The sequence below is a fragment of the Tauraco erythrolophus genome, chromosome Z (genome assembly GCF_009769465.1).
Source record: "Tauraco erythrolophus isolate bTauEry1 chromosome Z, bTauEry1.pri, whole genome shotgun sequence".
Classification (NCBI taxonomy): Eukaryota; Metazoa; Chordata; class Aves; order Musophagiformes; family Musophagidae; genus Tauraco; species Tauraco erythrolophus.
Window position 1 is genome coordinate 51,456,156 of NC_141496.1, and position 14,116 is coordinate 51,470,271.

The 14,116-nt window shown below is 44.8% G+C and overlaps 1 protein-coding gene across 1 annotated transcript; it reads left to right on the forward strand.

Moving 5' to 3' along the window:
• Positions 1 to 7,756: 7,756 nt before the first annotated feature.
• On the forward strand, positions 7,757 to 8,827 carry LOC147526400 (uncharacterized). Its single transcript, XM_086630069.1, has one exon. The coding sequence runs from the start codon at positions 7,757 to 7,759 to the stop codon at positions 8,825 to 8,827; it is 1,071 nt and encodes a 356-aa protein (XP_086486195.1).
• Positions 8,828 to 14,116: the final 5,289 nt, after the last annotated feature.

Genomic DNA, 14,116 nt, shown 5'->3' on the forward strand with positions numbered 1-14,116 from the left:
TGTTAAAAGTATACTGCCAACTTCTATGGCATTGGCTCTAATCTGTTTCAGTATGTAAAGAGGTAGAGGAGAAGGTATGTAGCATTTTTTCTAGATCCTCCTATTTGCTGGACTCTTTCTGTCCTAGACATAAACATTCCAGTATTTTTGCTTTTAAAGCAACTACACCAAGAAATTTTCACCAAGGCACTCAAGAAATCTCTTGAATTGCTTTCGCAGCTGTATCACCCCTCCAACAGATACTACTGTGTTTGAAGTACCCTAGAAGTACCAGAGCCTGTGATCAGGTGGCTTCTTCCAGTTGTCTATTTGAGGTATCTTCTGAAACATTTATATATGCGCTCTTAGGAGAACAGAAAGGAACATAAGGTCACCTGCAAAACTATCAGAGGCATCCCAGGTCTCAGCTTAGGAGTTGCGAGTCAAGCCAATTTCCATCAATCTGCCACTGCAGTAGCTGTGAAACGATATATTGAAGCCAACTGGAAGATGAATGCCTGTGAATCAGATCCTGCGGTTTTGGAGAGGACATCGTAAGTGTCTGTCACGTTTTGAAGTAAAAACAACCGGTCTGTATAATAAGGTCAAAAGTTGCTGGGACTTTTGTATATATCTTTGGCGAGTGCACCGGGTCGGTAGTACTATAGCCCAACCTCCTTATATAAGGGCAAAAGTCTCCAGAACTTTTGTATATATAGATAGGATTTTATTGGTGACAGGATATAGATTCTTGGATAGCCGGTGATAGTGACTGACCACAAAAACAACTTTAATTGAAATACTGCAGTGATAATACAAAACTATTACTCATCAGTGATAATACCAAATAGCTAGTAAGATGTTAGTAAATCAAAGCACGTAACACAGAGCTCTTACCCAATAGGCGTCCCTGTGAGGGGGGAGAAGAGAGGTTCAGCCCATCGACTGATCCCGGACGTTTTGATGGAGGGGCTTCTCCCTAACATCCCCTTTGTCTTTTGCCATTTTATACCTTTACTTTCAGGTGGAGCTCGAGTGACTCTACTCATACATACCTCTATTAGGATTGGTGTAAACTTTTCTCGCTTCGATTTAAAGGCATAGGCAAGAAGAAATTCAGGGCGCCAGCTCAGTGAGGGGTGGTCGCAGCCCGGAGGTGGGTAGCTTTTGAGGTGGAGGTGTGTTTTGGTATTATAATGACATTATAATGAGCAAAGTTCAACTAAAGGACAAGATTTCCTGGGGCAACAGTTGTGATCCATCTTCCTTGATGGCAATTAGATGGTTATCTTCACCAGATGTTCTTTGCCCTGATAACAGGGATGAGCCATGGTACCTCCGCACCACTCTAATCCCCACTTCAAAGACATTGCTCATTTCATCTGACCAGCAGGCCATTTCCGTCCTGGGAGCAGCAACTGTGTCTCACCTCAAAGCTGCTCTAATACTGCAGCCTTTGAGCTGAACTTTGCAAAGCTGTATTTCTCCATTTTCCTCAATTTCAGTTATTTTCCCACAGTGTCGTAAGGGAATTTTAAGGGGATGTGAATTTAAGTGGAAATCATTAACTGGCACATGCAATTCATCCAAGGATAAAAGAAAGATAGAACATGGATTAGTGGAGTGCATGTTTTGGGTGTGAGAAGAAAGCTGGGAACTCAGAGGGTAAGGACACAAGGGATAGACGGAGAAGACGCATGAATCGTGGAATAGAATTGGGGTAAATAGATGAGTGCCGAGAAAAGGAGGAAGGTCACGTCTTTGTCACCTGTTTTTCTCTCTCTCGTCTGAAGAGAAATTAAGGTCTTGTGTGGAAAGGTAAGCTGACATAAAAAGGCATTGGAGAAGCATTATAGAATACCTGGAAGTGCAGATGTGGACTCTTACTCAAATGAAGGTGCGTCTGAAGGAAAAACTTTGTAGCGGAGGTAATCAGCTTAACACTTTGTATTATTTTTCGTGTTATTTCCATTTTCTATCACAGCTGGTGTGTGAAGTGTATGAATGCCCATTGCATGCTAGATTTTTTTAAAAAAGCACAGTGCACTATGGAAGTGCTTAAAGCATTTTACTATTTTTTTCTCACTCTTTTTCATCTTTTTGTCTTCATAACTAACCATTTAGTTAGGGAATACCTGATATTACTTGCAGCATTGAAACTTTTCGGTTTTGACAGCTTATGTGGACGATATTCTGAACTCTTTCCTCTTGTTTTTTAACAAATCTTGCTTTTTGTCTTGGATGCGTTAAAATATTTCTTCTTGATTGCTTTCATAACCAGCTTTTATCCTTGTGTGCTTGTTTGATGTAGACTGCATTCTACCTCTGAATGCACAGTTCTTTGATATGCTACTACAGTAGGCTGTGACAGAGTCTCTGTGTATTTATGCGGATTGGTGGTGGGTGTACTGCTTTTGGAGATGAGACTTCTGAAAGTTACGGAGGAAAACATGGGAGAAGTTGTGACACTAGGAAATTGAGAGACAATTTTTTAAAAAATTGATGGCTGAAAGACAAAAGTTAAGAAAATCAGAGTAGTTAATTAGGTATCAACACTAAACAAAAGCAAAACTAAACAAAACTTTCCTAACCAGCTCATGGTTTCACAAAACAATGTATATAGCAGTACCTGATGCTGTCGTTAGTCTGAAGAGAGATAAAGGACTGAGGGAATTAAGAGTGGTTCCTTCTCATGTGTAGAAGACATTTCTGTTATATTCATTTTGGAATGTACTGTCTGAGCAATAGAGAAGGTAAGTCTGGCCCTGTGACCGTAACATGTTTGCATGTTCTGTGGATAAGTAGGTATGACCCAATTTTCTGTGTATGTCAGTCATGAAACGTTAAAAAAAAAATAAAATTGCTTTTCACAAAGTATGGGTTTGGTGGGTTTTTTATCCACCATACTAAGTTATATATATATTTGAGGCCCATTTCATGTTCTCTTTTACTGACTTTTTGTCTCGCAAGCAGCAATGTTTTGGTGGGTTTTTAATGTTACTTTATGGGAAGAAGAGCTTTTTAATTATTTGCTTTGCTGGTGCTTAATTCAAGCGTTGGTTACTGTGGTTTGTTGCTCTTGGCTGTCTCCTCTGGACTGTACTTTCCTTAAGAACACATGTCCTGATGAAGGGTAGCTTAGTTTTCCTTTCCCTGAAAGAAGCTGGGGAACATATAGGAGTAGACAGGATGTTAAATGCAGACAGAAATACCCAAGAGCCAGTTCAGCCCATTTGAAAAGAAAAGGGTAGAGTGAGAAGACACTGAAGTGCCTTACAGCATGTTGGATTCCCATCAGGAATGTGGCCAATGCAACCACATTCTGTTCAGTGCTGCTCCTCTTCTCGGGCGAGGACGTCACACTGAGGAAGCGGGAGATGTAACTCACTCAGGAAACTTGTTCAGCAGGAAACAAGGCTCATCTGTGGTGAGCTCCATATTCCGTATGTTTTGAATTGGGCACATTAAAAAAATTTACATCTGTGTTCTCAGCAGCTGAAAAATGACTTAGAGCTATCAAATTTCCTTTCAAACTATCATCTTCTGCCTTCATCTTAGCCAAAACCCAGTTGTTTTGAGACTAAATGGATCTTCTTATTCTGTGGGATACTTAGTGTTTCGTTGCATCATATGGTAGGCAGACAAAGGGATTTCAATCCACTTAGTTTACAGCATGTCTGATATACTTGGTATTTTCCATGGAGTAATGTTAATAATGGACTACATGAGGAGATATCCCAATGAAGCTCAGCTCTGATTCAAGAGCAGCTATTTAAGATCATCTCCCTGCACTTGATTGGTGTAACAATAGTACACATTGTGAGGATTTCACTTAGTTTTAGGCATCCTGAAATCAAAGGCTTAAAATACTGTGCATTATGTGTCCAAGAATTCAATGGATGATTCAGAAAAGTGCTTTTCTACAGAGGCCTGTTGAGAAACACATCACACTTGCCAGAGACAGGGCTACCGTTGACAAAACTGTCTGGTGATTTTAGCCGTACTGATCAGGAGTGAGAGACATAGAGCCGAGGTGTCTCCGTAGTGAGTTTGGCCTTAAAATACTATAGTTGTTTAGTTTGTTTTCCATTTGTCTTCTCTAAGCTCTTCACACCAATCAATAAATTTAGCGAAAGGGATTTTAAGCTGAATCTTGATTCTTAACTATCAGTTTTCAGTCACTCAGCTAACCAGCGTCAGATCTTCTCAGGTTTTTGTATTTCATCTTTGGTTTATGACTTAAAAGTCCTGGAAGAGAAAAACCCCCTTGTTTAACATCTAATCAAATTCAGTTCCTTTAGATAAATCTCTCGGCAGTGTCATACGTTATTAGCTTTGTAAATGGCTGGAAGATAACTTGGAAAAATGTTTGTTGATCCAGAAACAGACAACAAAAAGATTCATAAGGAATCATGCACTTGTAACAACAGGCAGAGAGTATGTGTTTTCAGAAAGCAACAAGTGGTGGGATAGCTTTAAAGTTTCAGAAGAAGAATGGGCCTATAATTCAAACATTTAGTAGATACTAAGGAAATAATAGACTATCCTGCTAAAAGCACAGCTTTAAATGCTAAGGAGCAGAAGAGAGCAGCCTTTATCAGAGAAAATGAGAAGGCTGTGTGCGAAGAAGTCAAAGGTACGGAATTGATTGACAGCAAAAGAACATTTAACCAGCTGGAAACAGCAAAGAACTAGGGGATTAGTGAAGAATTCAAGAAAATTGTCATTCGGGGTTTTATCTTTAAACTTATTTCCTTTTCATCTTTTTTTTTTTTTTTTTTATCTAAAGCAGTGAATTCCTGTTCCTGTATAAAGACATTGGGGTTAAGAGTCTGAAATATCTGATCTGCCTGCTTGATGAAAAAGGGATGAATTCCAGCCAAACAGAATTTTTCATTCATTGAAGACTGGGGGAAAAATATGTAACTGCAGAAGGGAAAGAGCTATTGAAGCCTCTGTGAGTGTTCAGCCTCAGGAAGGAAACGGACATCGCATCGTTATGGGTGAAATTCTCACCTCCTGAAATCCCACAGAGTTTTGCTGAGTCAGGTTTTAGCCAACAACTCTGGAAAATTCCCCAGTGACCTTTACGCCAGGGATAAGAGATCTCTTGTGTACATTTTCGGAAAAGTGCTGTCACTCAAAAGTGAGGGGCAGACAAGGAACTTCCTCCTGCCTGGCTTTCTCTGCTTTCTTCTGGTGACTTCCCTTCCCACGTGGCCACCTGTGCGCCCGCCTTAGCAGGCAAAGAGCCTTTCTCTTTCTCTGGGTAAAGCTTCTTGTCGACGTGCAGTCTGGTACGCAGAGCACTGTAAGAGCTTCATCCGTCTCCAACCACCAGGTTACTGACAAAATCAAAGCCGTATCACACGTGAACGATCCAGCAAAACAACCCGATGCTGCTTGAAACTCTCCTCACTTTCTTCAGAAACAGACATCTTAGTAGCTCCTAATCGACTAAATGTGTGCCGTACTAAGTACCTTTCTACTCTTTCTCTTTTTTCAGCTGAACCCTAATTTCAAAAAAAACCAAACGAGTTGTGCTTCCCTTGGCATATTTTTCTTCACACGAATAACTGTAGGAATTTTCCACCATGGGAGAAAACTGTCAAGTCATGAAAAAGCCTTCAAAATAGAAAACCAATTTTCAAGATGCATTTTTGGTAAAAAAAGTAAGGTTTTTGTTTTGCTGTTTGGTTCTTTTTTAATATTTTTTTTTTTAGATTCTGATTTTCAAAGCTTTAATTTACACAAGTGAATTCTGACCTGAACTTTAATTAAAGCCTTTTCAAATTCTAAGCTGTTAGGTGGTTGTTTTGGCTAAAACTGCTGCCTTCCACTTTAGAAGTCACTGAATTTTCTCTAATACAGCGGGTACAAGGTGTTTTACTGTCCTTTGGGTGGAAAATCACAAAATAAAGATATTTTTGAACTGGAACATTTCTGTTCAGTGAAAGAAATCCATTGGACTCTCAATGGGATTAATTCCCTGTGGATGAAATGAAAAGGAAAATCAGTGCCTCACAGTCAGCTTTTATTGCTTGAATATTATAGCCAAGTCACTCAACGTTAAGGTCATCCTTGCAGGAATTTTTTCTTTCGATTCCTGCTAAAAGAAACGAAACCAGCAACAGCCACAAAAGTCAAAAAGCCACAAGAGAACGAAGGGGTTTCAGTTAATCCAGTTGTCTGTATTGGTTGTGCCATATCAGAATGTGCTTTATGTGGAAGCGAGATTTAAGAGTCCTAACCTTAAATCATAATTTTGTTGGATGATATTTTATTTGTAAGAAAAAATATAATCACCATGCTAAGATCATCGTATCCCCAGAACAGACGTTGTCAGAGCAGGCAAGGCCAAGCAGCTGTCCATCTGCACACGTATCTGCAAACTCCTAAATCCAAACAAACTTACACATCTTACGCCTCGTACCACCAGTACTATGACGTGCTTTCATCGGCTGTATAACGCATTTTCCGTTGCCTCATACTGACATTTCCTGATTCTCCAGAAAACACGCTGCCACCTAATACACACTTCGAGATTCAACCTTTCACCATTAGCAAGAGATTGATGTTCTCCATACGCAACAAAGAGGGAGCAGAATTTGTACCGAGGTTACACGTCAGTCAAAATAAATTCCAAAAGTGGAGCCCACAGAGCCACATTTAGACGTATTGCAACAGTTGTTTTGCAGTTCTCTGTATGGACTCGTGGTTTTTGTTTGTGGCTTGTTTTTTAAATGGCATGCAAAAATTGCTCACCTCCACTACCCAAAATTGTGTAAACTTAGGTCCATGCACATGTGCCTGATTTAGCTCCGCATTCCAGCCACGTCCCTCTGCTTCTGTGCTACCAGATCTGGGACCAGAAGTAGCCCAGTTGGGACCAGTGGGGAAAAAAGTAAATAGAGCTGAGTTGTTTCTTTTGGTGGGAGGCTGGACTGGAGAAAGTGAAGCAGAAGAGCACCTGACGGGGCTGAATGGCAGACACAGCCAAGGCCTTGGTGGCTGGCATGGAACAGCAAAGGCGAGCAGAAGACGCAGGTGAGGAGAGGGAGCGGAGAGTGGTGCTGCAATAGCCCCAGATGTGTGTGCAGAGGTGGGAGTGCCGTGGAGGCAGATGGCCCATTGTGACGTCACCTGGTGTCCCTCACTGCTCACCCTGAGGCACCGGCACAGTGTGGCTCAGTCTGGCTCGTGCCTGGCCACCTGGCAGACGTGTCTGCAAGGTCTGGAGCGTGGAGCGAGGCTTCTCCTGGTGCTGGGTGGTGCTCTGGGGGCTGCTGTCTGCAGCTCTCGGTGCCCGTCCCGGAGCCATTCTGTGTTTCCCTGTCCCTGCCTGGTTCAGGCAGCTGGGCACTGCAGGGTGTGCTGGCCGCAGCGCAGGTGAGTGGTGTGGGGAAACATCTCCCTGGGATGGCTGTGGGGCAGGCAATGAGGCTCAGGGAGAAGGAAGGTCATAATTTTCAAGGGACCTCAGTGTTTCTCCCTCCCCTCCCCTCCCCTCCCCTCCCCTCCCCTCCCCTCCCCTCCCCTCCCCTCCCCTCCCCTCTCCTCCCCTCCCCTCCTCTCCTCTCCCCTCCCCTCCCCTTCCCTCCCCCTCCGCTCCTCTCCCCCTCCCCTCCTCTCCCCCTCCCTTCCTCTCCCATGGACAGTGAGTGACCATGGCCTCTCTCCATTTTGCAGTGCATCACACCCTTTGGCAGCGCCAGCACCAGCGAGGGAGGGCGGCTCCTCATCCTCAGCTCTTCCCAACCCTCTGTCGAGCACTAACATGGCGACTAACACAGAGTGGAGCTGCCCCATTTGCCATCACACTCGAGATCACGTTGCTAACGCGATGCCCTGTGGCCACCAGTTCTGCCTGGGCTGCATCCTGCGTTGGGCAAAGATAAAACCACAGTGCCCTCTGTGCGGAAGACAGATGGAGACTGTCAGGTTTCCTATGTCGGAAGAAGATGACTGTCCGGACTATGTCATCAGAGTCCCTGTAGAGTTGCCAGATGACAGAAACCAGGAAGGCACAGCTCTTGGTCGCCCAGCTGAAAACAGCCCCCACCCAGCAGTGGCATCCTCTCCATCCTTTCCGCAGGAGATGTTGTCCCCAGCTGAGCAGAGGGCTGCAGGGACAGATGCCAGGGCTGTGGGTGGCCTCCTGCCTGAGGTCTGGGCAGAACTTTTCAAAAGTGAACGGCATCTCCTCAATCCCGTGCTGCCTTGGCTGCGCCAGGAGCTGGGGGCAATATATGGGGCACGGTGGTGGGAGGTGAATAGTACAGAGAGCATCATCCTGCAGTTCCTGTGTGTCTGTGGTCCAGATGTGGAGGTCATGGGCGAGGTGCTGCAGGATGACCTCGAGGAATACGCAGTACCAGTGGTGCGTGGCGTCATCGACATCATTGCGCGCCAGTGCAGCAAGGAGGCCCGGAGGCTGCTGCGCTCCCGTGCTGATCGGGAGGATGACAGCTGTGCAGCCGGCTCCAGCTCCAGCAGCTCCAGCTGCAGCAGCTCCCAGCTGGGGACTCTCACCTCCAACTTGGCCTCCTCTAGAAGCCCTTCAAGTGCTGACGTTGGGGAGAACAGTGGCATGTTGGAGGCTGCCCTCCACGGGGGTCCTGGACGCCCCCCATCTGTGCGTGTCCCTGCAGAGCAGGAGCAGCTCCAGGAGGAGCCGGGGGAGGTGGTGGCAGGACTCTCTGCCCAGGACTGCAGCCACAGACCCTCCACTCCCGGCCAGGACAGGGACCGCTCACGCAGGAGGCCCCAGCGCCCCCCAAAGCGGAGTTCCTCCAGCCCCCGGGACTCTTCCCCGCCCTGCAAGAGGCCACCCCACCAGCAGCACTAGCAGGGCTTCAACTTCCATTAATTGAAAAAAAAGAAATAAATTCTGATTTCCCTGACACGGTCTCCCGGTGCTGCTTTCTCTCCTTTCTCCTGCTGCCTTTCCATGCCCCCCACGCCCCATTGTCAACCAAGGGTCCTCAGAGCCCCAGGGTCATGTGGGCAGCAGCTCCGATGCAGGAAATCCTGCTGCAGCCACAGCCATGGAAGAGCTTCTGAAGAGGGAAAGGGAAAGGGAAAGGGAAGGGGAAGGGGAAGGGGAAGGGGAAGGGGAAGGGGAAGGGGAAGGGGAAGGGGAAGGGGAAGGGGAAGGGGAAGGGGAAGGGGAAGGGGAAGGGGAAGGGGAAGGGGAAGGGGAAGGGGAAGGGGAAGGGGAAGGGGAAGGGAAGGAAAGGGAAGGGAAGGAAAGGAAAGAAAGGGAAGGAAAGAAAGGAAAGGGAGGGAGTAAAGGAAGGGGAGGGAAGGAGGGAGGGAGTAAAGGAAGGGGAGGGAAGGAGGGAGGGAGGAAGGAAAGGGAGGGAGGAAGGAAGGAAAGGAAGGGAGGAAGGAAGGAAGGAAGCGGAAGGAAGGAAGGAAGGAAGGAAGGAAGGAAGGAAGGAAGGGAGGGAGGGAGGGAGGGAGGGAGGGAAGGAAGGAAGGAAGGAAGGAAGGAAGGAAGGAAGGAAGGAAGGAAGGAAGGAAGGAAGGAAGGAAGGAAGGAAGGAAGGAAGGAAGGAAGGAAGGAAGGAAGGAAGGAAGGAAGGAAGGAAGGAAGGAAGGAAGGAAGGAAGGAAGGGAGGAAGGGAGGGAGGGAGGGAGGGAGGGAAGTAGTACTAATGTCTTGCACATCATCTTTTGTCCCTGATGTTTCTCCAAAATCCCCAACACAGGGCATTCCAAACACAGAGAAGGTTAGTGTACAGGATTCACCGAAAAGCGTGTAGCCTCGAGACCCATTTGTAGCAAGCAGCAGGCACAGTAACTGAACGGGCAGTCGGTGTCCTGCCATGTGCTCCTGGCAGTTGACCTTGTGTTGGCTTCACAACTCCGGTGGGCTGTCACGAGCACCCATGGTCACTCTGTTTGATGTGTCTGAGCCATCTGCAGGCACGGTTCAGCCCGCAAGAGCCTGGACAGCACGAGCATGGTGTGTGTCCCTGGACAGGGGAGCTCAGCTGCCGAGCAGCCACACACAGGCAAGATGCTCAATGGGAGTGAGAGAACCACTCGGGAGGTATCCCTCACTATCTCCCCAGGGAAAAGCAAAGGGCAGGAAAAGAGGTGAAAGAGGAATACGCTCCAAAGCCTGGCTCTGCAGCCATACCAACTTTCCTTGTTGTACCTGGTCGTGCACCCCCTGCTCCACGACCTCTCCTAGGCTCAGGCATCTCTTTCCCCAACGTGGGCTTCTCCACAGGCCGTGAGTGGGTCTCTGCTCCACCGAGTCTATCTTGGCTGCAGGGGGGCTGCCTGCCAGCTCACCACTGATTACAAGGGAAACTTCAGCTCCGGCACACCTTTTCCCGCTCCATCTTGACTGACCTGGTGTCAGTGTGGCCGTTTCTCTTAGATCTTAGTCCTCTCTGGGTGAACTCGGCCCGGCGGTCACCCCGGGAGCGGTGTGCTTCCCGAGTTCCCCATCCGGCTCTGCCGGCGCCATCTTGAGCACATGGTGCTGGCCCAGCACGGGCAGCCACCCAGCCGGGAGCCGGGAGCGAGGGCAGTGCCCTCCACCCCTCTCCTCGTTCCTGGGCAAAAGATCAAAAAGCCCCTCCCGTCCCTTTGTCTCAACTTAAATAGGGCAATTCCCGGAGGTGTGGATTTGGCTCACCCCCGTCCCCCCCCACCCCCCCAAGGGGGATGGGACTCCGATCTGGTGGCACAGGGAGCAAATTCCCTCCCCTGCCTCCAGAACACACACACCCCCCTCATCAAACTATCACATACTCATACCCAATGTTGTGACCGGAAAGACTTACAGCACCAAATCTTAAAAAAATAAAGATGATTTTGTTGGCAAACAGCAACTTGGAGTGGAGATCAGTCAAATAGGCTGTTTATTCTCCTGTCTTACAGTATATCTTTAATTAGCATCACCATAAACTGAAACTTAGAATGGAGATAAAATCATGTTTATTAAAAAAGAGCACTCAGTCCAATACTTCGGCTACATAATTTCCAGCAACTTTGTACTGCACTAAAAATACTGTGGACAAAATACTATGTAGGTAAATAAAATTACTGTATAACGTACAACAAAATCCTCGTGACACAATACTGAATCTTAATAATGAACAATTAGCAATTTGGTATCTCCAGCTAACCTATTTTCCTTCAGGAGACATGCCAGAATTCAGATCACCGCACCAATCCCGCTAGGATTCAGCGATCAGACTACCTGAAACAGGGCGTAAGCAATTGGTCCCCAAAAATCCCTCAGTATGTGCAATGGAGCTGAAGAACCAAAGACTGTTCAACAACAAAAGTGTCAGTTCTTCTACCGTTCTGCTGCAACTCAACCCTTGCATTACCTGCTAGAACACCCTATCAAATGTACACCAACAGAGAAGACAAGGCTTCTTACATGCGCTACGATTTTCCAACTGAACAGGTGGCATATAAGTTATTTTGAACCAATTATGAAACGAATTTGAAGAAAATGGACTGTGCAATGTGAGCATTAGATTGTCTGTGTTCACCTTTACTGTGTTTGTCAGCACACCAGCCAGTTGTCCATCCCAGTGATAAGGTTACGTTTGGCAGAAACGAAGTGACGGTGTCGAGGAACCCTTTTGCATCCACTACAGCAGTATTTCCATTAGGTCCCGGTAGGATGTCCACATTGATCCAAATGGGTCGCCGCGAATGCTGCTTCACGCGTTCAAGAAGCTCCAGGGAAGGCCGTACAGCTTCTAGGCTGCACAAACAACACAAGGCGGGGATGAGACGCCTCATTCCGATCGAGGACGGGAAACCTACAGTACATCCATTAACAAAACTGTCCCTAATAAATACTCATACAGTTTCAATATTGTAAAACACTTTGAAGTATCTGCACTTGAACACTGATGGTGAAAAAGTAAGGTTTTTCAGTTCTGTTTGATTTCTAAAACCAGAACAATTAATTTTATAGTGCAAAAGACAAGTTTAAACATACTGAAAAGAAAATGCAGGCTGATGAATGTAAAACCCTTCATCAGCATTTAATATGAAGGCCTGCCTGAAAACTTTTTAATATATCTTGCAATTTTTTTGTGAAATCTTAGCATTTTGTATTCATAATCACTGTCTGAATTAAAGGTACAGAAAATGCAGATACCTAGTTGCAGTACTGTGGTGCTTAGGATCCTATTCTGAATATGCAAACACTTTTTTGCTCTGCATCCCAGTTTTTGATCTACCTGAGCTAACTAAATTGTTTCTTCTTTAAAAATACCTCTTTTTGTCTGGATAGTGTTGCTCAGTACCATATTTATGTCCTTTGGAATTTAGACACTTCCATGTGAGGCCCCTGATTGCTAGACTCAGCTGACATTCTCTAGAGGCTCCTTATTCCTGTCATTATTTAGTATCGTATCATTGGTGAATTAATAAGGATGATTATTTAATTTCTGTAGATACCAGACTGTTACATACCCAGAAGCCTAACTTACACTCTTCATCTTTTATATTTTAATGTAAGATGAAATGTATACGAAAGGGGCACTTACCAAGACACTCAACGCCTGATGGACGTGACCGGAGTCCTTCATTACATTCCCATCTGTAGCTCCCAATAACGTTCATGCAGCAACCATTTTCACAGATACCTGGCTTGGTGCGGCATTCATTTTCATCTTCACAAAAATGTAATAAAAATAGTCAAGTAAATTGTTTCAAGAAAATATATCAGACTCTTAGAATGCATTATTCAGTGTAATATTTGCAAAATTGGAAAATCAACAACTGATTAAGTCTGAAAAGGACTTTCCTAGTAACGCGATCCTATTCCATTCCTTATGGACTGCGCCCTAAGACGAAAGCTTTAATCTTGTGGGTTCTTTGCAACTTAAAAGAAGCAGCAGAAAACACTTGCAGCAGAGCAAGGTCTAGTCATAACATTTACCTGGTAATTAACATTTAAATAAAATTGGAATACGTGCATGATTTCAGTAACAGATTTTCACTTCGTAATCATTAAGAGTCTCTGAACACGTTTGACCTCTTCTGCAATCGGTCCCATTTCAGTCCACATATCATTTCCCTGAAACAGTTTGCAATCCTCGGGTTTTCTTCCACAGCTAACGGGCACAGACACCGTAAGCAATTACAGGTCTTTATAGATGCTTACAGTAAAACCTTAGAAAAACCTCCGGTGAGTTAAAGGCAGCATTACATGGCAAAAAAGGCAAAATTCTTGTTAATACAGATTATTTCCCCTGAAAAAAAAACCCACATAAAGTTCTGTAAAGGAGAGTAGTCATTCTCTTGCTGAAGGAACACTGGTTGCAAATATTTTCCTTTAAAGTATTCACTGAGATCAATGTTTAATTTTTTTTTTCCTCTGAGCCAATGACAGCCTCAGCTACTTCTACTCACAGAGTACTTTTGAATGGTCTTGTGTTCTTTTCTGTACCAGAAGGAGGTATAATTTGCCAAAATGTAGCTATTGTTTCCCCCTCAACTAACTGAGAAAATGACAGAGAAAAGCTGTTTTCTTACTTACAGGATGGAGAATTATTTGGAACTATGGCAGTTTTCATATCTTTTGCTCTTCATGGCTTTTCTATTTTGTTTTAGAATCTCACAGTTTTAATTCTTCAAGGAACTGCCACATGATTTATAAACAGTATTAATGCTAAAGGAAATGTTAACTTTTTATTTATGATAACTTTGCTTCCTACTCATCAAATGAGGTCTCTTTTTCTTGGCAACTTCATTTTGAAAATCTAACAAGTGTCTGAAAAACTTTCTGATTTTGTTTTACAACAGAACAAACAAACCCAGAGTTTTTCTTCTGAAATACTTACTAATAATTTAGAACTACTTTCAGGTAAGGCTCAAACCTTAAACCAAAACAGGAAGTTTAAGATGTTGAGCATCATTATCTATCTTAAGTGTCCTTTATGAATTGTTATTTTCTAGTTTACTATATTCATATATAGAGGAATTTTCATTTCTTTGCTTGTTTGTATTTCAGTAGATGTCTTCTTCTCTTTCTAAGCTCTACCTGTGCAGCCTTCTCCATCAGGTCTCCCGGTCATTCCAGAGGAAAATGCACATGAAGGTACCAATCAAATTTTTGCACATCATGCCTCTTGATTCACAGTCATGG

Bases quoted from the DNA above. Each gene is read 5' to 3' on its own strand.
- LOC147526400 (XM_086630069.1), top strand. From the start codon at position 7,757: ATGGCGACTAACACAGAGTGGAGCTGCCCCATTTGCCATCACACTCGA.